We start from the raw sequence: 24,522 nt of genomic DNA on the forward strand, positions 1-24,522 counted from the left end.
CCTTGTGATCCACCCGCCCTGGCCTTCGAAAGTACTGGGATTATAGGCGTGAGGACTGCATGGTTTTCTGTCTCACAAAGCCATCCTGTCCCTTTGCTTATGCGGTCCTAGCTTCCTGAAAATTTCTCCTTTGTTTGCCTTGGATTTTCAGCCTGTTGAATGTTCTTCTTTTAAAGCACATGCCAAATATGACTGTCTTCATTAAATTTTTTTCATATGCTTTATCTTTGAATACTACTATTGATATTTTGTTCTTAATCTCCTCTACTTAATATTAAACATCTTATTTCTGTTTCTCTTATTGTGGAGTGTCTTGCATATTGTGGTTGCCTGGTATGTCTTTAATTGGCCATAGTAACTACATTATCTTAAATTTAAACTTTCTTTGGCTGTGCACAGTAGCACACGCCTATAATCCCAGTACTGTGGGAGGCCAAGGTGGATGGATCACTTGAGGCCAGGAGTTTGAGAAAAGCCTGGCCAACAAGGTGAAACGCCATCTCTACTAAAAATATAAAAAAATGAGCCAGGTGTGGTGGCCAATACGTGTAGTCCCAGCTACTTGGGAGGCTGAGACCTGAGAATTGCTTGAACTCAGGAGCTGGAGGTTGCAGTGAGCCAACATCGCACCACTGCACTCCAGCCTGGGCAGACAGAGTGAGACTCAAGAGAACTTTAAAGCATAATAAATTATTCTCTTTCTTAGCAGTATTTTCATAATCTTTGGTATTATTCTACTAGAGTTCACCCTCTCTATATAATAGGGAAAGCGTAGAATTTAGACTCTTTCAATCTATTACTATGTTGTATTTCAGAAAAACTATAAACAGTTTCTACCATTTGTGTGCTAGTTTTCATAAGAAATTTTTATCTGTTCTGAGTTGTTCCTTGTATTATTGAGTAGCCAAAGAAAATACCCTGAAACCAGTTACCTTACTGCCAATTTATATAGCTATTCTCCTCAGGATTCTGGAATACAAAATATATTGTCACTGTTACGTTTCAAATAGATTGCTTTGAACTTAGGAGATTTCCAACTTTCCTTATAAAGTATTATGCATTTGATTTGGTGACCGAAGGAGTTACAAGGAGATATTCTGACAACTGATTTTTAATTCCAGTTAAAATCACTGGACTTGACCCAGAATTACCATCTCATGTATATACATTGAACATTGACTTCCTTTGGCTCCAGGAAGTATCTACCTGTCTTCCCTCTAGAGCCCTAAACATACTTCCCACCCTCAGATTCCAGAGCCACTGGTGCTGCCACTACTCAAGGAGAATATGTTTCACATATTTGAGATTCAAACTGAAAATACAATTTCACCAAAGAAAGAAAGTTTGTTAGATATTAGACAGTCTTTCCATATCACTGGGTCAGATAGGCTTTTGTGGGCTCTTCTGGGAACCTGACTCTGTTTATGAGGTGGTTCACATGGGAAACAGTGTTTCAGGTCTCAAACAGCTGATTAAGAAGTGAACTTTTGACAGTGAAAATCCAAAAATTAGAGCCATGCCATCTGACTTGACACCAGAGAAAATAGGTAAAGTAAAGTACCTCTTTGGAAATCTTGAATTGGTCAGTAACCATTGAGACTTCATTGCCTGAGATCAGGATATTATCTGAGAAAAAAACCCATTGTCAACCATATTTATTTATTCATTAATGTATTCTGCAAAATATTTGATCTCCACCTAAGTGTCAGGTAGTAGTATACGTGCTGGAGGTAGAGCAGTGAATAAAATGATATCCCTGGCCTCAGGGATCTTATATTCTTCTGGGAGAATGTAAAGTAAAGGTTCTATAAACCCTTTCCCTGTTTCATATTTGAAGTTATGTTGTGAGTTGTAATACAAATAAAATTTGCAACATATTATTCTGCCCTTGTAATATAGCATTACAGGTTTTTGGGCTGAGTAATAATATTAAGCACTTTCATAGCAATTAGTATGAGCCAGGGTCTATCCCAAGTGCTTCATCCGATGTTAGCTCATTTAATATTTATAGGAACCCTATAAGATGTGATTAATATTATCCTCATATTATGGAGGAGCAAAGTGGGACACAGAGAGATTAAGTCCAGGGTCATTTAGTGAGTATTACAAATTAAGATTTGGGCCACCGCAGTTTAACCCCCAAGTATCTATGCTTTTAACCATTGTAGTCAGCCGGGCGCGGTGGCTCAAGCCTGTAATCCCAGCACTTTGGGAGGCCGAGGCGGGTGGATCACGAGGTCAAGAGATCGAGACCATCCCGGTCAACACGGTGAAACCCCGTCTCTACTAAAACTACAAAAAATTAGCTGGGCATGGTGGCGCGTGCCTGTAATCCCAGCTACTGAGGAGGCTGAGGCAGGAGAATTGCCCGAACCCAAGAGGCGGAGGTTGCGGTGAGCCGAGATCGCGCCATTGCACTCCAGCCTGGGTAACAAGAGCGAAACTCCGTCCCAAAAAAAAAAAAAAAAAAAAAAAAAAAAAAAAAAAACACCATTGTAGTCGACTGTCTTACCTTTCAAAATTGATACTGTCACAGATTTTCATATCCTTCATGAAATTGTCTTGGTGGTTTTCACAGTGATCACTTATCTAAAGCATTTTTATTTCTTTAACATTCTTTAACATTTAATATTTTTTCATATTTCATACTAAACAAACCACTTCCCCTGTTTCTGTTGCTTAACTAAATAAAACATAAATTGTATCTAAAATTAGCATTTCTATCAACTCATATTTATCTTTAGCATTAGGTTTAGTTTTGTGTACCAAAATTCAAAATAAGTTGTTAAAATGTGGTAGATCGGCTTTCTCCAACTTCTAAAAGTAACAGGAATTTAATAGCAAAATTGTTGGGTTTCAGCTTATTACATTTTTCAAAATTATGCTAGAATTGCTAATAAATAGTAAAAGGAAGAAAAAAGGGAAGTAGAATAAAAGTCCTGAACTCTAAAAGCCAGATCGTTTCTGTACCATATAGACTTAACACAATTTTGTCTAAGGGGTTAGTAAATCTGATTTTACTTTACTTATTAATGCTATATCTATATACTTTATATTATTTTTAAATATTAATTTATTGATCTCTTTCTTTTTAGTATACTGTGTGGAATTTTGTTCCAAAAAATTTATTTGAACAGTTCAGAAGAGTGGCAAACTTTTATTTTCTTATTATATTTTTGGTTCAGGTAAGCTTTATTACTCAATATTGTTTATAAGCATAGTTTCTAAAAATATGTCTTAGAACAAAGAAAAATTACGTTGTGTTCTTACTCATTTGACCATGTGACCATTTTTTTCTATAATGCTTCTGCATCATATTCAGTGAATACAATGATCTGTCACATCTAGTTTTCTAAAAGAAATAGCCTATGAACTTTAAGATCAACTGTATATTGTTTCATCAATAATGTGTCATAGTACTTAGATTAACCATAATCTTAGCTAAGAATATAACCTAACATCTTTCAGATATTCTGCCTCAGAACATAAATATTTTGGTTTTTAATATATAGTGCATGTTTTTGGCACATTTCTGCCTATGGAATCATCTTTGTACAAAATAAACTTTTCTTTGGCTTTTAATTTTTTAATTTAAATTTAACTTTAAGTTATTTAAAAGAATTTTAATTTTTACGTATCCCTGAGGGTATAGTTTTTTCTTAAAATAGTGATTGCCTTTTTCCTTTAAAGAAGTTATTCTTTTCTGATAAAGCTTTGCAGTTTCAGTGTAGCATTGAATGTATAAACTCTGAACTCTTCCCTCAGTAGAACCTGGGATTTCAAATGAAACATTAAAACTTGTTAAATAATCATTTTAACACTTCAGGAAACATTTGCTTTAAAAAAAAAAAAAATTCTTTCCTTCATGAACAGAGAAGGAATTTCTGATTTTCTGCCCATAGAGCATCAGTTTGATTTTCTTGGAAAAGCAAGAAATGTATACTAACCATATCCACATAACATCCATAGATTTGTGAAATCACTAGCTAAGGTGCATTCAGCTTGTCTGTGGAATAAAACAAATTTAGTTGGCCTGTCCGGAGTAAAGGAACATCGTTTTCCTAGCTGTCTCCCTCTGGCTCTGTTGGATGTAGCAAAATTACTTCCATTCCTAGTTTTTTTCCCTAGTGTTGATATCATTCTGAATCCAAGGGTTAAACATTGCCGACAGACTTTGCAGCATTTATCAAGATGTGCAAAGAAATGTGAAATGAGATCTGAGTAGCTGTAGTTCCACTCCTTGGCAAATATTGAAGAACTTAAGAACTCTGTCTTTAAGCAGTTACTGAGTCCACTCTAGCCATATATGTGAATAGGCAGTAGATTTGAATAGTCTACCAACTCCATACAATAGCCAACAATGTGAAGTTGTGAAATTGTGAACTAAAGTATACTCACTGTGTAATGTGAAATTTTAGATGATAATAGTATGATGTACACAATATAAAAATGTAATATTCTTTTTTCTTTTTTATAAATCTAGCTTATGATTGATACACCTACAAGTCCAATTACCAGTGGACTTCCATTATTCTTTGTGATAACAGTAACTGCCATAAAGCAGGTATGAAATACCTTCTTTTTTTATTTTCCTCCAAGTCATTAGAAGTTGCTAAATATTTCTACTCCAAAGTAACATTTATTGTTGTGAAAATAAGTTCCATAAGAAAGCAGCAAATTTGATATGTAGTAAAATTAAACCGAATTAGCCACTCTGTTATATTTCAGGTACCTGGTGACTCATGGAATGATTAACATCATTAAAATATGCTATTTCCTTGACATAGCTAGAAAGCATCCAAAAACAAGTATTATATATGTATAAACCAATTTATATATGAAATAGATTTCTTAATTATAATCATCTTTGTAGAGTTTGGTGATATTTAAAGGTAATACAGCCCACAAGAGATATGTTTATAGAGACCAGGGTATATACTTCTGGTGTGAACATTTGTGAGTAAAAATTACATAGTTCAAAAATTAGGGTATGGTAGCATATACCTGTGGTCTGAGGTGGGAGCTACTTGGTGGGCTGAGGTGGGAGGAACGCTTGAGCCCAGGAGGTGGAGGCTGCAGTGCGCATGTTTATGCCACTGCACCTCCCACCTGGTTGACAGAGTGAGACCCTGTCTCAAAAAAAAGAGAAAAAAACATAGTCCTACTGTTTATAACTTTCTCTTGTGAGGTTGTGTTTTATGTTTCCCCCAGGAGAAATAGCTTCAGTCAGAGCATGAATTGACATTAAAATCTAGTTATAGAGAATAGAGTTATTAGATAAACATATAGAATAAGAAATGAAGGAATTCATAGAAATGTCCTGTTGATATAGCTACTACTTCTCAAAAGGTCTTGGTAGGGTTTCACTTATACAGAGATGATTCCTTCCACTTGTAGGAGAGTTAATTGAATTTTCTCAGGTAAACATAAATTTTTCTAAGATGTAGGGATAAGGCATAAATTGACATGGAAATAAAATTGATACACATTTTACAATTCTGGGATGAAGTGTGTTCTTTATTGCTTACATGAGATAGAGCCTATAGATTAACAATTAAATTATGCATCTACATGTCAGAATATTAGGTCACAGCCCTCACTAAGTTTAATTTTACTTTCTTCACTCTTCTATTGGAGATTAGAATGTGTATATACTGGTTGATAAGCATTTAAATTACTCCATATAATTATTTACTTGATGCATATTTACTTTAATGAAATAAATGACAAATAGATATCATTTATTTGAACAAAGTAACATGTTTGTTCTTTGGACCTCTTACTTTCACCTTAGGTAATTTCATTCCATCCAGCAGATTGACGTTACCATCTCTGTGATGATGGTTCCCACATTTATGTTTATCCTGAAACTATTCTTTGAACCCCAAACACACATGTACAGCCATTTGTACAACATTTCTACTTTGCCATCTCACAAGAATCTTAAACATAACTCTTGATTTTTCCCCCTCTAAAGCTGTACTACTAGTTCCTATTATTATGCAGTTTATTAAATGGCACTGCCATCCAAGCACCACAAACCTTGACAGCATCATCCTTTGACGGTTCTGTTTATCCCTACCTTCAGGATCTACCTAATTAGTCCAAGCCCCCACCATCTTTTGCCTGGACAATTGCATTCTTTTCCAAAGAGCTTTCTCGCTTCTGCTCTTACTCTCCCATGGTTTTCACACAGCACCCAAATTGATCTCTTAAAATCGGATCACACTACCCTCCCACTTAAAACTGTTCAGAAGTTTTCCATCACCCTTTGACCAAACTGCATCTTTTCAGTGATCTACAAAGACATAAAGATATACAGAGTCTGGTTCCTGGTTCCTTCTGCTTCATTTCCTACCTTTTTTTTTTTTTTCCCTCACTGTGCTGCAGCCATGCTCCTCTACTTGTCCTCAAACACAGTAAGCATGCTTCTTTCTCAAGAGTTTATGACTTGTACTTTCTTCATGGAAAGTTCTTCTACCGGATAATTGCATTCTCAATTCATTTTACTCTGTACTTAAACTTTGGCTTTTCCTGGCCACCACGCCTCTCTTATTTCTTACTCTGGCCTTTTTTTCCTTTATATCATTTATTTTTTTGTTCTATTGATAAATGTTTGTATTTTAGTTTTTCTGTCACTTTCATTTGAATGTCTAGCTCTATGATGCCAGATAATTTATTGTGTATACCTGTTTATTTCCAGTTACCAGAAAAAGACCATGCACATACTGGGCCTTCAGTAGTTGTTTAACAACAGATGAATAAATGAACTTATTGGATATTTTTAAAGCAATGTAAAATGTTGCAATACCTGTTGCCCTTATTTCCCAATGTATATTTGGCCAAATATGGACTGCATTTAATTGGAATATGATATCATTAACTGAGTCGAAAAAGATGTTGGTGAATTTTTATCTGCAAAATAAGAGTTTAATATAATCATCATAATTGACAATCAGTCTCCTTCCAAAATTGGTTTAAGTAAAAGTGAATAAAATTTAAAGGCAGAAAGCAAAAGGTTATGCCTAGAACCTGTGTTAATATGGTTATTAAATATGAATACTAAATTTATATGAGAGCTTCATAACTAAGGCAATGGGGGAAATAGGAAGGCCATATAATTTTTGAAGAGAAAATTTGATCCATAAAGATTTTTTCAACTCAAAACAAAATTTTTGGATTCAGAATTTTCTCTTTTGCAACAACTATTCCTAACTTTTTCTAATTTAATAAACACACAGAATGCTTCCATATGTTGTTCGGGTTTATGTATCTATTTATTACTATAGATCAGTAGAACAAATTTTGGAAAAATTGTAAAAATGAAAGTTTCCATGTTCCAGCCTTTCTTTCTTGTCTTCTTCCCTTTTAGTCTGCCTTTTTCCTTTGTACTTTTATCAAAATAGGAAAAGGCTCCATTGTCAACTCCTTACACTGTAATATGAATGAGGTTGTCAGTTGTGTCCTTGTTTTGTAGCTTCCCTCAACTAATATATTAAGTCTTCTCTCCAGTTGTGTAATGCACGGTATAGTGCTCTAGGAAATAAGATAGTCTGCCCTCCATGATTCTAAAACTTGTGAATTAGGAAGGTAAGACCAAATATAAAAGTAATTATGATTCAGCAGAGTAGTAGTAAAATCCAGTGAGCTGTAGCTATTCAGAGGAGGAATGAAACACTTCATCTTCATCTGGATGACCAGAGATGGTTTTTTGGAAAACAAATAATATTTATTTATTTGTGGAAAAAAATACTATTTTTACATAAATGTCATTTGTTTATTTATTATTTTGAGATGGAGTCTCACTCTGTTGCCCAGGCTTTAGTGCAGTGGCATGATCTTGGCTCACTGCAGTCTCTGCCTCCTGGGTTCAAGCAGTTCTCCTGCCACAGTCTCCTGAGTGGCTGAGATTACAGGCGCATGCCAGCACGCCCGGCTAATTTTTTTGTATTTTTAGTAGACACAGGGTTTCACCATGTTGGTCAGGCTGGTCTCGAATTCCTGACCTTGTGATCTGCCTACCTTAGTCCCCCAAAGTGCTGGGATTACAGGAGTGAGCCACCACGCCTGGCCTATTTTTACATAAATTTAAGAATTTATTCATGGTAAGGGTCATATTTCATATCACTGGGGAAATACTGATTGAACAATAATTGTGAATATTTAGAAAAAATAGTTGGATTCAGACTTCATACCATATAGCAAAATAAAACTCGTTTGGATTACTAAACTGAATATACATAACTACAAAAGTAATAGAAGTAAATACAGATGACATTTTATCTCATTTTCAGTTTGGGAGTTAATCTGATAGAAGCAAGGAAAGAAATATAGGAAAAACAAATCTGAGTGTTTAAAAAGGAAGTCTGAATAATATTAAAGGCAAAAAGGAATCTGAAAAATTTGTGTTATGTATGACAAAGGGCCTATGTCCTTAATTTTTTTATTATTATTTTTTGAAACAAAGTCTCATTCTGTTGTCCAGGTGAAGAGCAGTAACGTCATCACAGCTTATTGCAACCTTGACCTCCCAGGCTCAGGTGATCTTTCCACCTCAGTCTCCCAAATAGCTGGGACTACAAATGTGTGCCACCCTACTCAGCTAATTTTTGTATTTTTTTTGTAGAGACAGGGTTTCGCCATGTTGCCCAGTCTGGTCTCCAGCTCCTGGGCTCAGACTATCCTCTCGCCTCCCAAAGGGCTGTAATTACAGGCTTGAGTCACCACATCCAGCTGATCCTAGTTTTAAAAGATATTTTACCAAGAGGACATACCTTTCTCTTCACCATAAATAAGTGAAAAAGGCATGGATCATCTCCAAGAAGAGATACACAGATTGCTAATAAATAGATGAAAATATGAATTCTCATGGAAAAAATACTACAATGATGATTCTTGGAGTATGGGTGAAATGATGAAGAAGATGAGGTAGAGATGAACAACTTGGGCAAAAAAAGCCCAAATGCAAGACAAGGGAAAGACCTCTTTTGGGGAATTATAAGTCTAACTTGTTTGACCTTATTTAAGAAAGTACTACAAGATAATAGAAGCATAGGTTGGTTCTAAATTAAGAAAGCCAGAAGATGCTTTGCTGTAAGCATTGAGAATGACTGAAGGGGTAGTGAACAGTATAGTGAATCAAGACAATGCTTTGGGAAGATTAATCTGGCAGTTATGTAGGATGAATTAGAATTTGTGAGCTTGCATAAAAAAAGATAATGTTTGAATTGTCATTGCTCTGCTATTCATGTCATCTGACTGTAAAGGAAAGTGTGCTTTTGACAGTTTCAGAAAAAAATATTTTGACTCAATTAAATTTCTCTAAAATGACATACTGCTTAAATGAGACCAACATAATTTAGGTGTTTTAAGAGTACTTTCCCACAAGGTTTCCACCTGAAAACAGCATAGTTTCAAAATAGTCTCTCTCTCTTTTTTTTTTTTTTTTTTTTTGAGACGGAGTTTCACTCTTGCTACCCAGGCTGGAGTGCAATGGCGCGATCTCGGCTCACCGCAACCTCCGCCTCCTGGGTTCAGGCAGTTCTCCTGCCTCAGCCTCCTGAGTAGCTGGGATTACAGGCACGCGCCACCACACCCAGCTAATTTTTGTATTTTTAGTAGAGACGGGGTTTCACCATGTTGACCAGGATGGTCTCGATCTCTTGACCTCGTGATCCACCCGCCTCGGCCTCCCAAAGTGCTGGGATTACAGGCGTGAGCCACTGCGCCCGGCCCCTAGTCTCTCATATTTTGCTTTTTATTTTATAGTTTCTTAATATTTAAAAAATAATAGATGTATTTTTTTTTAAGGGAAACAGCACAAAATAGCATATAGTAAGTCTTATACTCCTAACCCCCAGTCTCCTAGTTCTTCTACCCAGGGAGCAGTTATTTGTAAGTTAGTCCAGATATCTATGCAAAGTGTTCACACAGGCAGGCATGTTTTTTCACAAATGGTAGCATAGAGCAAAACCTATTCTGTACCTTATCCTCTTATTCATTTATTACTCTTGCTTAGATATCGTTCCATTAGCTGTACTAGTGTTGTATCTCTTGAGTTCTTGAATTTTCTTAAAATGTCACAGGAAGTCTTTTCCACTTAAAAAAGATTACCATTCCTTAATATTTAATCAAAAGATTCTTTGTGAAATGCTTGTTTCCCTTCCTAATGATGATTCATACAGGCTAACATTTTTGTTGAGTACATTTGGCCCTTGAACAATGCAGGGGTTAAGGGAACTGATCCCTTCTGCAGTTGAAAATCCATGTAGAACTTTTGGCTCTCCCAAAACTTAACTACTGATAGTCCACTTTTCATCAGAAGGCTACTAATATCATAAAACAGTCGTTTAACACATATTTTGTATGTTACATGTATTAGATACTGTATTCTTAAAGTCAACTAAAGAACATGTTATTAAGAGGATCATAAGGAAGACAAAATATGTTTACTATTCTGAAGTGGAAATAGATTGTCTTAAGGGTCTTCATCCATTTCTTCACATTGAGTAGACTGAGGAGGAAGAGGAGAGGTTGGTCTTGCTATCTCGGGCACAAGAGGTAGAGGAGGTCAATAGGGAGGAAGGAGATTTAGGCACACTCAGTGTAACTTTAAGTGAAAACAATCCATGTATGAGTGGACCTGTGCAGTTCAAACCTGTGTTATTCAAGGGTCAACTGCATTAATTATAATTCTGTCAGTCTATTAAGGAAGTAAAAGAACACAATCTCAGTTTCAGAATCTGCTCATTTTTTCCTGCTTATTGTCTGTAATGCTCTGTGAATGTATACTTTATAATGAAAATATCATTTGTACATAGAAACAATAAAATGTAGTGACTGAATAGGTGTTGGAAAAGAGTAGAAGTCGAGAATGATTCCCCAAGTTTCTGGCAAGAACAGCTTGGTAGAAGGTGATATCATCTGTCAAGATGGGAAACGGTGGAAATTTGGCACACTTTCAGGACATCATCGGTTTGGTTCTGAACGTGTTTAAGACATCTGTGAGTCATCAAAATTGAGATATTAAGAAAGCAATTAGATATTCAAGTTTGGAGTCCAAAAGAGATGTATGGCTGGAGATACACAGTTCAGAATTACCAGCATGTTTATACTATTTGAAGATACAGGGATAGATGGAGTCTCCTAGCGAGAAAGAGAAATGTGAGGAAAGGATACATAAAGGTGACGTGGAAGGACCCTCCATAAGGAAATTGAGAAGAAATAATAGAGGTCCTGTGAAAGCCAGGAAAATGGTGTAGCAAAAAAGAAGCAAGTGTTTCCAGTAAGGACAAATGTCAAATGCCTATGAGCATATGCATCAAAGTGGCCTAATATGATTCTGGAATACAGTGTTTTAGGGAAGTTTTTGAGTTTTTTTCTTATTTAAGAAACGTATCTTCAAATTATACTGAAAAAATATTTTTTACCCTTGGGATATTTACAGGGATATGAAGATTGGTTACGGCATAACTCAGATAATGAAGTAAATGGAGCTCCTGTTTATGTTGTTCGAAGTGGTGGCCTTGTAAAAACTAGATCCAAAAACATTCGGGTATGCATCTGGTAAATAATGGAAATAATTTTATCTTCATATCGCAGGACATAATTCTACTCTTGATATTATATTTTAATTAAAAGCCTACTTTCCTACGCTAAAATACCATGATAGGCTACTTATTTAGAGCCCAACAAAAGTAAGTCCTTGCCTTTTAAACTCTGTAAATTCACTCTTCCCCAAAATTCTTTATAGGTGGGTGATATTGTTCGAATAGCCAAAGATGAAATTTTTCCTGCCGACTTGGTGCTTCTGTCCTCAGATCGACTTGATGGTTCCTGCCATGTTACAACTGCTAGTTTGGATGGAGAAACTAACCTGAAGGTTTGTTCACATATGTTTTGAGTATTGCTGTTGGAACAAAATGTCTTTGGACTGTAATGATACTTTCCTTTGGTTAAAGTAATAAAGTTTGACCTGATTAAGGAGAAGATTTTAAAATTACTGACTATTCCAAAAATTAAAAGGTTTTAGAAAAGAATTGATGTTATATCTTATATTTCAAGGGTAGCTTCACATGGGTTTAATCCAAGTTAAAAACAGAAAGTGTTTTTAGAAAAAAATATAATCTTTTACTATTTGTGTTGCTTTTAAAAGATGATGAACAGATTTATATTTTCTGTGTTCAGAGTATAATCAAAGGTGAAAATTCACAATTTAAACTTTGAGTATCAGGACACGGACTTAATTTCCTTATATGCAAATGGCCTCTGTAGACAGGTAATCACAGTAGCTTCCTTTGTTCCTTGTTTATTTTACATTTTTCTTTCTCTTCTCTTGTCTAGCTGAGTGATCTCAAGTATAGCATGCCATGACTTCACTGATAAAAGAGATTTGAAATAACTGATATCGAAGGTCCCATTTGGATCTTAAAACTGTACTATTTGATTCATTTTTTTTCAGACACATGTGGCAGTTCCAGAAACAGCATTGTTACAAACAGTTGCCAATTTGGACACTCTAGTAGCTGTAATAGAATGCCAGCAACCAGAAGCAGACTTATACAGGTATGGTGTGATATTCAGTATACTCATTTTAAGTCCTATTTACAGACCTCATTTTTATTTTATTTTATTTATTTATTTATTTTTTTTTGAGACGGAGTTTCGCTCCTGTTACCCAGGCTGGAGTGCAATGGCGCGATCTCGGCTCACTGCAACCTCTGCCTCCTGGGTTCAGGCAATTCTCCTGCCTCAGCCTCCTGAGTAGCTGGGACTACAGGCACGCGCCACCATGCCCAGCTAATTTTTTGTAGTCGTAGTAGAGACAGGGTTTCACCATGTTGACCAGGATGGTCTCGATCTCTTGACCTTGTGATCCACCCGCCTCGGCCTCCCAAAGTGCTGGGATTACAGGCTTGAGCCACCGCGCCCGGCCCAGACCTCTTTTAAATAACCAGAAACGTAAAATGAAATCTTTAGCTAATTGGAGACAATATTTGTGGGGTTGGTTGGTGGGGGGTGTGATTAATACAGTGAAACAAATTAGGAGCAGAAATTGCTAGAATTCTAAGCAAAAGGTAATAATTCAAAGGCAGTGTTTTTATTCACAAGTTTCTTCACATTACCTTCTATTTAAGAACTAGCATGCTCGCTTTGCAGCTATAACAGTAGTTATAGTAGACATAAGATTATTTTCTTAGAAGAAAATAATGATTTTTTTTGGTAAGCTCCATGAAGCCAGGGACTATGTCTTTGTTTTTACTGCTATATTATTTAGAGGATACTACTTTTAAATTAGAATCTGATAAAGTTTTCAATATTTTACTTACATATAGTACGTAATACAGTAAAAAATAATTTTATATAAATATTTAACAGCTATGAATTTCTCAAAGACAGAAACTTATTCATCTTACCTACCACAGTGAACACAAAATAAAATACGTATTTTTCTAGTTTGTTGGATTTTAAAGATCTTGTTTCTGAAAGGAGAGAAAGGAACTTGTTTTAACATTATGGTTTACTAAATACAGGGTTGTATACCTTCAGTGATCATCTTCAGTAATCCTGCCAATTATATGTGGGCTGTGGAATGGAAACAACTTTTTATTATTAAAAAATCAAATGACAAACTGTGTTTATTTTTACTCAGTAAATGTTGAGTAAACTATAAATTACGCCACTTTGTAAAAATCACCCTCAGTTTCTTGTTGTATATATCCTCCTGTTGGTTGAAATGTTTCAACGTCTTTAGCTATTGGCTTTTCCAAACCTCTTATATGTTTTTTGGATCCATCTTTATAATGGAGGTTTTCTCCACGTGATGTTATAAAAATTGTACACTTTCATCAAAGTCGGATGCAGTGTAGAATTTGCCAGTTAACTAAAAGCTTTGGAATCATGTGCTTTAAAATCACTTGATAGACTGTAAGACATTTTTAGCTGTGAAGAATTAAGTATTTTAAGATTTCTATATTGCTGTTATATCTTGGTCTGAGGCAGTGTCAAATTAAAAAAAAATTATTAAAAACCAGAAAATGGACAACTAAGCAAGCATAAGATTAATATGAGATGAAGTATAACTAATGCTTTAGTGTATGGTTTTTACATTATCTTGGAATATGGGGAGAAAGTTTGAAAAACTTTAAACAATTTTTCTTCCTTATCAGAAGTATATGTTTCATTTTAAATATAAGTAAAACAAATAATTATTGCAACAGTCTTTTGTAATAGAAAACTCATAATTATATCACTACTTAAAATTTTGAATGCTGTTTTTATTCATTTAACAAATTATTGTTCAGCGTATATGTACTCATTGTGTTAGGTGATAAGATAAATAACAGTAGTTTCCTTCCTTGAGGAACTCATGGGAATTAAAAACAATATTTGCATAAAATTATATCTTTCATTTATGTGCTTATAACACATATGTGCTATATATTTATTCACATATATTACATGTGAAATATTGCACATATTTTAAATGTCCAAGTAGGAATATGCTTAGATAGGTATATATGTAGATATTTAAAATCTTTTTAAAGAATTGAATGATATAGGTACATACTGAAATATATTGTTAAATGAAATAAGATACAAAGTTGGGGCTCTCATGTGATCCCCGTTATGTAAAAATAAATGTGTGTGCAGTAGGAAAGACATGGAATCAGCCTAAGTAACTGTCAGTGGCAGACTGGATAAAGAAAATGCGGTACATATACACCATAGAATACTGTGCAGCCATGAAAAAGAACAAGATCACGTCTTTTGCAGGCACACGGATAGAGCTGGAAGCCATTATCCTTAGCAAACTGATGTGGAAGCAGAAAACCAAATACCACATGTCCTCACTTATAAGTGGGAGCTAACCGCTGAGAACACATGGACACAAAGGAACAACACACACTGGAGTCTACTTGAGGGTGGAGGGTGGGAGGAGGGAGAGGAGCAGAAAAAATAACTATTGGGTACTAATCTTAGCATCTGGGTGACAAAATAATCTGTACAACAAACCCCTGTGACCAAGTTTACCTATATAACCTACTTATGTACCCCTGGACCTAAAAGTTTAAAAATAAATAAATAAATGTGTGTGTATGTGTACTAGATAGGTAGAGTTAGGTAACAAGATAGAATAATTGATAACTGCAGAAAGAAAAACCTGGAGGAATCGTAGATCAAAGTTTAGTAATATTCTTGTGGTAGGATTTCCACCGATTTTTAATCATTTTTTTCTTTTCCATATTTTTAAATATTTCTGTATTTTATTTATTTATTTTTGAAACGGAATCTCACTCTGTTGCCCAGGCTGAAGTGCAGTAGCATGATCTCAGCTCACTGCAACCCCTGCCTCCCCGGCTCAAGCGATTCTGCCTCAGCCTCCCAAATAGCTGGGATTACAGGTGTGAGCCACCACGCCCAGTTAATTTTTTTACATTTTTAGTAGAGACAGGGTTTCACTATGTTGGCCAGGCTGTTCTCAAACTCCTGACCTCGAATGATCCACCCACCTCAGCCTCCCAAAGTACTGGGATTACAGGTGTGAGCCACCACACCCAGCCTAATATTTATTTAAAGAATGTGGATTGGCTTTGTGATTTTAGAAAGTATTTTTCATTGTTCTGAACAGTATTCTTGACCTGTTTTAAAATATTGCAGGAAGCTGAATTAATGATCATTTTAAATGGCTATGAATAGTTCAAGTGGGTATACGAGAACCTAACAATTCCCCAACATTTCCATAGTTGGCTCTTTTCATTGTTTTACTGTTACAAATATTTTATGGTACCTTATTACAAATAAATTCACCAGTTCAAAATCTAGTGGTTGGATAGATAGTTCATTGCTTTCTCCTCTTTGATACAGTTAGCTAACTTGTCTTCCAGAACACTCCCCTCTCTTGGTTTACCTCCTCACTATTCTGTCTGTCTCAGTCTCCTTTGCTAATTTTTCTCTTCTCCCATCCTTCTTCCTGTTAAGAGTGCCCAGGACTTGTACTGTTCCCTTCTTTACCTGTGCCTTTCACTATCTACCTTCACTCCCTTGGTGATCTCACCCAACCTGCTGGCTTAAAAGACTGTCTACATGCAGCTGACTGTCAGGTTTATTTCTCTATCCTAGACTTCTTTTCCTAACTCCAGCTGCCTGTTCCATAGTTCTACCGTAGAAATCTCAAATTAATCAAGGTGAAAACTAAACTGCTAATCTTCCTTTCAGAACCTTTTCAGCCAGCCGTCTTTCTCATCTCAGTTGATACAGTCCATCCTTCCATTGCTCAGTCGGCCAGAAATCTTGCAATCGGCCATGACTCCTCACATCTCCTCTCCCTTTGCCTTTCTGCACCTCCTTACTCACATCTCACCCCAATTGATCAGAACATTCTGAAGGCTTACCTTCAAAATAAATCCAAAAATCTCACCATCTTACTCTAGTTTTGTCTGAGCCATTACCATCTTCTACCTGGATAACTGCTGTCTTATGTCTGTTTCACAAAAGCAGTCATAGTGTTCCTTTTTAAATGTAAGTCAGATCATGTCACTCTTCTGCCCAAATTTTGTCCTGGCTCACTATGTCACTCAGAGTCGGAGCCCATATCTCTATAACCATTTATAAGGTCTGTTCCTAGCCCCCACCCCCACCTGTCTTCTCTGCCCTGTTTCCTGCCCTTCCCCCTCTAGCTCATCCTCCAGATACACTGAACATACCATATCCGCTCCCAGCTTTTCACTAGACCTAGCCTTTGTCTAACTCTTTAACACCGTCAAGTCTTTGCTTAAATCACCTCCTCAGTGAGGCCTACCTTAACTACTTAGTACTGTACCCTGACCTGTTCTGCTTTTCTGTTTTCATAATATATAATACTTTCTAGTATACTGTGTGATTTTTTTTTTTTATGTTCATTGCTTATCATCTCTCTCACTAGAATGTAAATTCAAGGGCAGACATCTTTGTGTATTTTGTTCACTGATGGATCCCCAGCACGTAAAACAGGATCCAGTCATCTTGCAGGAGTTACTGTGTATTTGTTGACAATTGATAGAGTAAACATCTTTGCATACCTAACTTTATGCACTTAAAATTTTCCTTTTATTGAATTACAGGTTGACTATCCCTAATCCAAAAATTCAGAATCCAAAACGCTCCAGATTCTTGCCATTTTGAAAACATTTTTTATTCATTACCTCATTCATAACTGGAGTAGAGATAGCAAGAACTCTAAATGTTTTAAAGCTTAAGGACTGATAAGTATTTTTAAAATAATTTATAGCAAGAATATTGAGCCATTCATATATACACGTGATTTTTGTTTCATATATAAGAATAGTGCAAAAACTCTAAAATGTTCCACCCATTGATGCCCTAAGTGATACTATATATTTTTGTAATATGAATTCTTTGATAGATTCATGGGACGAATGATCATAACCCAACAAATGGAAGAAATTGTAAGGTAAGAATTAATTTGTGTTATCTAATTACCTTTAAGTGGGAACTGTCTGGGGGAGGGACTGAAAGTTCCAAAGGGAGATTATGTAAATAAGCAGCCCATTACGGGAAAGGATTGATTTTGTTGTTTTTTGTTTTGTTTACATTTAGTGGTTTATTATATCACTTCAGAATCATTCAGTGAAAGCTAGAGTGTTTAGTTGGTTAATCCAGAACTGCTTACTTACTCTTCTGATTGGTTTATTATGTCCTTGATAATAAACCACTAAACGTAAGCAAAACATACAGATGAAGAGATGTGTAGGGCCAGGTAATGGGGAAGGGTTGTGGAGCTTCTGTGCTCTCCCTGGGCATGCCACTCTCCAGAAACCTCCAGAAGCCCTCCCATCTCACTTCTCTTGTTTTTTTTTTTACGGAAGTGTCTTGACATCAGCTTTCTTTACACCAGAGTATAGGGCAGGAAGGACCCTCTTTGGGGAAGGCCATATGACCCACAATTTAGAAAGGTGGCCCACAATTTAGAAAGGTGGAGGAAGAGGAAAGTCCTACCTTGGGGTGAAAGGAGAGCAGGAGAAGGTCAGACGCCTGCCCCTGAGGCCTAACATACCCAACATTATAACAAAAGACTGTAACAAGGGATATGGGAGTTATAAGCCAGGGACCGTGGATGGAAACTAATATGTATCTCATAATACCACAGGCCATCCCCTAGTTTTCAAACACAGATCCCTTACATCCAAAGAATATACAGTTCAGAAGACACTGCCACATTACCAGAATCCCATTCAGTCAGTAATTCGTCCAGTCCATCACAGTGCATGAGTCCCAGAGTAAGGTCACTCAGGTTTGCAGGCTTCTTATCACTCTTCTCAGATTCCAAAAGCAGCAGTGGTCTCTGCAAATAGCTTCACTCTTTTAGGCATCTGGTATTTATTATTGAGCTAAGAAACAATGTCATCTCTTGCTCTGAACCTCTTTCAAGGTGTTAATGTTATGTTGGATTTCCCTCAGTTTGCAACTCATTTATTCATTCATTTACCCTCAGCTATTATTTCTCCTTTTCTCCATTATACTCAAACGTTTTCAGGAAAAGGTTAATTTAAAAGCACTTAGGATTTCATCTGCTAGTAATTTGTAGCAGCAGCAAGTGAGGATGAAACACATCCCATAAAATTATATCAAAATAATTTAGTAAGATTATTTGTGTTTTTGTATTTCTTTTTCTAATAATACTAGGTAGTAACATTAAAAGGAAACATAGCTGCTTTTATTCAGCTCCTTATGCATTAAAACCCACAATGCTTAGTAAATCTAGAATATGAAAATGTTTTATATACTGTTTAGTAAGTATAAATGCTGTGTTCTTTACTTCAGAATCATTCACTGCAGACTGGAGTGTTTAGTGGTCAGTCCAGAACCACTTAACTTACTTATTTTATTATTATTATTTTTTGCTTGGTTGGTTGTTTCAGATTGTTTTCCCTCAATGTTTGGGTTAATTTCTGGCTCCTAAATGAAATACTTTGTGTCAGTTCAAAGATAATGCTGATGGGATATGATTACATTGTTACTCATGAGCATAAGCCTAATTTATCATCAATCTTGGAATCAGCTCGAGTTTCTAATCGTATTTGACATTCTACCTCTTTTCTCAGGACATGTTCAGTTTATACTGCCTGCATGAAATAAGTTACTAACAGAACTGAGCATTTTTTAATGAAATCCTCAAGACAAGCTAGCAAAAATACGATACATTCACATTGATTCGCATTTTTAATAAGCATTTATGAACATAGGGGTATATTTAGTAAACTCTGTAGCAAGATCTTTGTATGCATAGGATCCCTGCTGAATAACTATGACTAGGTTTATTTTGTTTTTATAGGGAAATAGTGAGAAATAGGATACATGTTCTGAGTTGCATTAATATATGAAGGAAAATAGCAGTTATATTACTGCAGCCCCTAGAATGGTTAAAAAAATGATCCACGTTCTCTACTGAAACAACCTGATGGAACTGATGAATTATCTTTTAATCTGAAGCTGTCATTACTTCCCAATTTTATATGCCAATGTGAGCTAAAAATATTTCTGTTTATTGTTAGAAGCAACACTGAGTGAAAAATAGCTATTTTATAGCTCCTAAAATAATTTTCACATTGATTTTGGAATATCCATGGAGCGCACTCCAAATATGACTGTATTGGTTCTCCTTGCTTCATTGCACTTGTTTACAGTGTTCGGGTTTGCAGGTATCTTCATAAATGGTTCAGATTGTGTTTGGTTTGGATAACTGTGTGGATATTTCAGAAAAGTATAAGGAATAGCAACAAAATAATCGCTTTTTAACTTATCCATAGAAGATTCTTATTTTGCTGTCACTAAGAAGATCAATTTCCTTTCTAGTTATTCCTTGTCATTTTGTATCTCCTTTATGGAGAGAAATTCAAACAGCAAGAAGACCTGTGCTTCAAGAAGTATGCAATGCAAGTAGTCAAGTCGTACTGTGCAATCTTGCCTAGAGAAAGCACTAACATACCTTCTACGCTGTGTTTTATAATTTATTATAATTTTAATTGTGAACTCATACCCTTATATGCAAATCATACTACAATTTATGTTTACATTGTGTTTTAATTCTTTATTTTCCCTTTCAAAGCTGTGTATTAATTTTGCTTTAAAATTTTATCTTCTGCCACACATGTTTAAATCACTGCTTACTCTTTGATTTTGCTGAATTTTATGTTTAAAAATTTTGAAACTAGTGGCTTTGTGATTGTATTTACATGTATAATTACTTTTCTGAGCCACTAATCTTAGAGCAACTGAAATACTAAAGCAGGTGTTCATTGTTACAGTAACTAACATGATTGGCCTAGGCAGAATTTTTTTTTTTTTTTTTTTGGTAGAGACAGGAGTCTCACTCTGTCTCCCAGGCTGGAGTGCAGTGGGTGGCACAATCTGAGCTCACTGCAGCCTCCGCCTCCCAGATTCAAGGAATTCTGCCTCAGTCTGTCTCCCAAGTAGCAGGGACTGCAGGCGCACACTGCCATACCTGGCTAATTTCCTTTGTATTTTAGTAGAGGTGGGGTTTCACTGTGTTGCCCAGGCTGGTCTCCAACTCCTGAGCTCAGACAATCTGCCCACCTTGGCCTCCCAAAGTACTAGGATTATAGGCTGAGCCACCACGCCTGGCCCCTAGGCATCTTTACAGTAGCTGGAATTTTGGTTTAATATGAAAGCAGTGTTGTAGCTATAGCTTAAGTACCTTCTGCTGAAGACGCCATTTTAGAATCGAATGGAAATTTTAATATATTCAGTGCTTTATGGTTATTTTCTTTTTTTTTCCTAGACCTCTGGGGCCAGAGAGTCTCCTGCTTCGTGGAGCCAGATTAAAAAACACAAAAGAAATTTTTGGTTTGTGCATAAACATTTTAAATGATTGATTTGTGTTAATGCTTTATATGAAGTACTTTTAAAATACAACTTTGTGGTCTTTTGGTTAATTTATTAATAATTGTCATTTATGATGATTTTCTTAGAAAGTTTGTATTAATGTAGTCTTGTATTTTTGTGTTGATGATCCCTGTTTTTTAATAGTAGGCTAGAACCTTGCTCTTATCTTTATGATTGGTTGTGAAACTTAATGCAGATAATTTATATAACACTTCTAGTAATGGTGGGTGATACCCAGTATAATCTGGCATCGTGGTACAGTAAACCACTTCTATAATTCCATTATGATTATTAGATTGGATTAATACCTGTGGATTCATTCACTCATTCATCTGTTCAACAAATTTTTACTGATACCTGAATATATACCAGGTGCTATTGGAACATAACTCTGTCTACAACAGGATGAATAGGTATTGTTCTTGCCTTGGAGATCTAAATTAATATAGTACACTCAGTCAACTATAGGCAAATTGTGAAGTTAATGATAACCTTTAGCTGTTACCTAGCTCCTCCCATTTCAGGGATGGCCCCTTAGCACCCCGTCCTGCTGTGTTACCCACTGGCTGTCTATAGCTTTTGAGATCTTCTTTCACATTTGCTCTTTTTCTTTTACCTGTGCTGTATCTTGTCTATCAGTGTTAAAAAAGCCCAAATATGGGAAAAAAAAAATAGCAAGTGTTGGTGAGGAAGTGGAGAAATTAGAACCCTTGTATGTTGCTGATGGGAATGTAAAATGTTGCAGCTGCCTTGAAAATTAGTTTTGGCAGTTCTTCAAAAAGTTAAACATAGAAATATATGACTCAGTGATCCCACTCTACATATATATATATATATATATATACCCAAAGTAACTAAAAATGAGTGTTCAAACAAAAACTTGCACAAGAATGTTGATAGCAGCACTATTCATGCTAGCCAAAGGTTGGAAACAGCCTAGTGTTCATCAGTTAGTGAATAAATAAACAAAATCTGGTATATCCATAGAATGGAATATCATTCCATTTGGAATATTATTCCAAAAAGGAATGAAGTATTAATGCATACTATAATATGGATGAAACTTGAAAGTATTGTGTTGAGTGGAAGAAGCCAGACACAAAAGGCCACATGTTGTATGATTCCATCTTATGAAATACCCAGAATAGGCAAATTCATAGAGACAGAAAACAGATTAGTGGTTTCCAGGGGCTGGAGAGTAAAGGAGAATGGCGAATGTTTGCTTAATTGGTAGAGGGTTTTCTTTGCGGGTGGTGAAAATATTGTCTAGTTAGATAATATGGATAGTTGCACAAAATTATAAATGTACTGTCACTGAATTGTACACTTCAAAATGGTAGATATGTATATTTTACCACAATTCATAAAAAAAAGAAATTCATAAAATGTTCTAATACCAGAAACCAGAGTAAACTTACTTCAGGGCTTTTAGATCCTCTAATATAACATTGTACTTTAACACTTTTTTTTTTTTTTTTTTTTTTTTTTGAGACAGGGTCTCACTCTGTCACCCAGGCTGGAGCACAGTGGTGTGATCTCCATTCACGGCAACCTCTGCCTCCCAGGTTCAAGCAATTCTCTTGCCTCAGCCTCCCAAGTAACTAGGAATACAGGCGTGTGCCACCATGCCCAGCTAATTTTTGTATTTTTAGTAGACACGGGGTTTCATGATGTTGGCCAGGCTGGTCTTGAACTCCTGACCTCAAGTGATCCACCTGCCTCGACCTCCCAAAGTGGCGGGATTGCAGCATGAGCCACCGCGCCTGGCCAACACATCTTTCTAGTAACTTCATCACTCCTATTTACTTTATACCATAATGAATGGGGTCCACATTTTGTACACTCTTAAAAGAAAATGTGCATTTGAATGCCTTTAGATGGGTCTGCCTTGCCTCAGTACCAACTCTCTGCATTGGATCATTCTGGCTATTTTACCACATTTCTATAATCTCTTGTTTGAGTTATAATACCCTGCCTTTAAGGAATAAGTCAAGATAAAAAACTTCCAGGACAAATATTTAGGAAGAGGGCATGATGGGTTCTACACTGCTTTTCAAATTGTACTATTTAGGGATGGGAATGAACATTTATTGATCATCTGTCAGTTTTTAGGCATTTTGTTAATTTTTCATACAGACCTCACCACTCTATGAGGTGTTTTTTTCCCTTTTAAAGATGAGAAAATTGAGACTCAGAAAACTTACTTAGCCAAGGATGTAGAACTAATAATTTACAGAGCTAGAATTCAAACCACAGTCTAGCTGCAACGTTTCTTTTTTTATAAGCCGGTCTTACCTCATTTCGTTCGTTGTCCAGTTTTAGTCCCATTACTACCGTCATCCTTGCTCATCTCAAAGTCGTTCAATAGGCAAACATTTTTTAAATAGCACTTTCCATGTGTTTACTTGATTTACTCTTGACAGACTTCCATATTATCTCTCCAGTGGTTATGGAATAGTGTCTAGATCCCTGACTCCAGCATTGAGGGCTTTTCACACTGCGGCCACAATCCATTGTCCCAGCCTAACAGAAAGTGCGTCTGTCTCTGTTAACACTGCTGCATTTGTAATGGCCTTCCCTGACATCTTTGTCTTTCCAAATTCTTTTCCTTTATCAATTCTGATTCAGTAATACATTTTTCATTCAGATATCTGTTGCAACTCAAGAACAGGACCAATGCCCTTCCCCATTTAGCCAGTTGAGTGATTGGGGTTTCCCAAAATTAGACTTAGAAAGCCTTTTAAAACTCTGAAAATACTTAAAAGTGAAATTATAACAATAGTCAGATAGTACACTAAGAGCTTTCATGTGAGTAATGTATTTATTTCTCGTGAAACATGCTAGAGGATTATTTTAAGAGACAATTTTGTTTTATAGGTGTTGCTATATACACTGGAATGGAAACTAAGATGGCATTAAATTATAAGAGCAAATCACAGAAACGATCTGCAGTAGAAAAGTAAGAAAACTATTTTCAATTATTTATATGTAATTATAATTATACTTTTTTATTCATTTGGTATAAAATATATAAATATATATGTTAAGTAAATACGGTGATAACCTTGGGAACATTGATAGTTTCTTATATTTTTACATATAAGTAACATTTTGCACAGTCTTGGGCGTGTAATAGATGCTCTACAGTATGACTTTTTAAATAAATACTGTTGGATAAATGGTGCAATCACTTAATCAGACTAATGCTTCTGCAGATAACAGTTCTAAAACTGAAAAAAAAAAAATTTAATAACTATTTGAAAACATTGAAGACAAACCAGAAGCAAATAGTAACGGGCAATGAGTCTAATCCTGAAAGATGATAGCAGCAAGGGGGAAAATTCAAAAGTAACACTCTTTGCCTCAGGGCACTCCCCAGTTTATGTGCTGTTTGGAACATCAAAAAGTCTAAACTTTACTGCATAGAAGTATCAGAGGACAAGGTTTAAAGCTGGAAGAGCAGCCGGAAAGTTAGGGGAAAATAATAAAGGGAATTAGTGTTAATTCCCTCCTGTAAGCAATGAGATGTAAGTGACAGAAGGGAATTAACTCTAAAAACTGCACATAAATTCTGTGGAAGTCCTTGACTGAACTATGTATGTGCAAGGGCGATAACAG

At 35.8% G+C, this 24,522-nt stretch overlaps 1 protein-coding gene across 5 annotated transcripts in view; it reads left to right on the forward strand.

The window, feature by feature from the left end:
• Positions 1 to 24,522, forward strand: part of ATP11B (ATPase phospholipid transporting 11B (putative)) — a 119,095-nt gene that overhangs the window by 28,897 nt on the left and 65,676 nt on the right. For 4 of the 5 annotated variants that reach the window (XM_017520383.2, XM_037735532.1, XM_037735533.1 and 1 more), the window contains exons 3-10: positions 3,096 to 3,185; positions 4,484 to 4,564; positions 11,447 to 11,554; positions 11,753 to 11,881; positions 12,461 to 12,564; positions 17,405 to 17,452; positions 20,801 to 20,865; positions 23,782 to 23,863. In XM_017520383.2, coding sequence (XP_017375872.1) covers positions 3,096 to 3,185; positions 4,484 to 4,564; positions 11,447 to 11,554; positions 11,753 to 11,881; positions 12,461 to 12,564; positions 17,405 to 17,452; positions 20,801 to 20,865; positions 23,782 to 23,863 — 707 coding nt within the window. Of the gene's footprint in view, positions 1 to 3,095; positions 3,186 to 4,483; positions 4,565 to 11,446; positions 11,566 to 11,752; positions 11,882 to 12,460; positions 12,565 to 17,404; positions 17,453 to 20,800; positions 20,866 to 23,781; positions 23,864 to 24,522 lie in introns of those variants that run through there. The other variant, XM_017520386.2, reaches the window with a different exon arrangement.

The sequence above is a fragment of the Cebus imitator genome, unplaced genomic scaffold, assembly GCF_001604975.1.
Source record: "Cebus imitator isolate Cc_AM_T3 unplaced genomic scaffold, Cebus_imitator-1.0 Scaffold828, whole genome shotgun sequence".
Classification (NCBI taxonomy): domain Eukaryota; kingdom Metazoa; phylum Chordata; class Mammalia; order Primates; family Cebidae; genus Cebus; species Cebus imitator.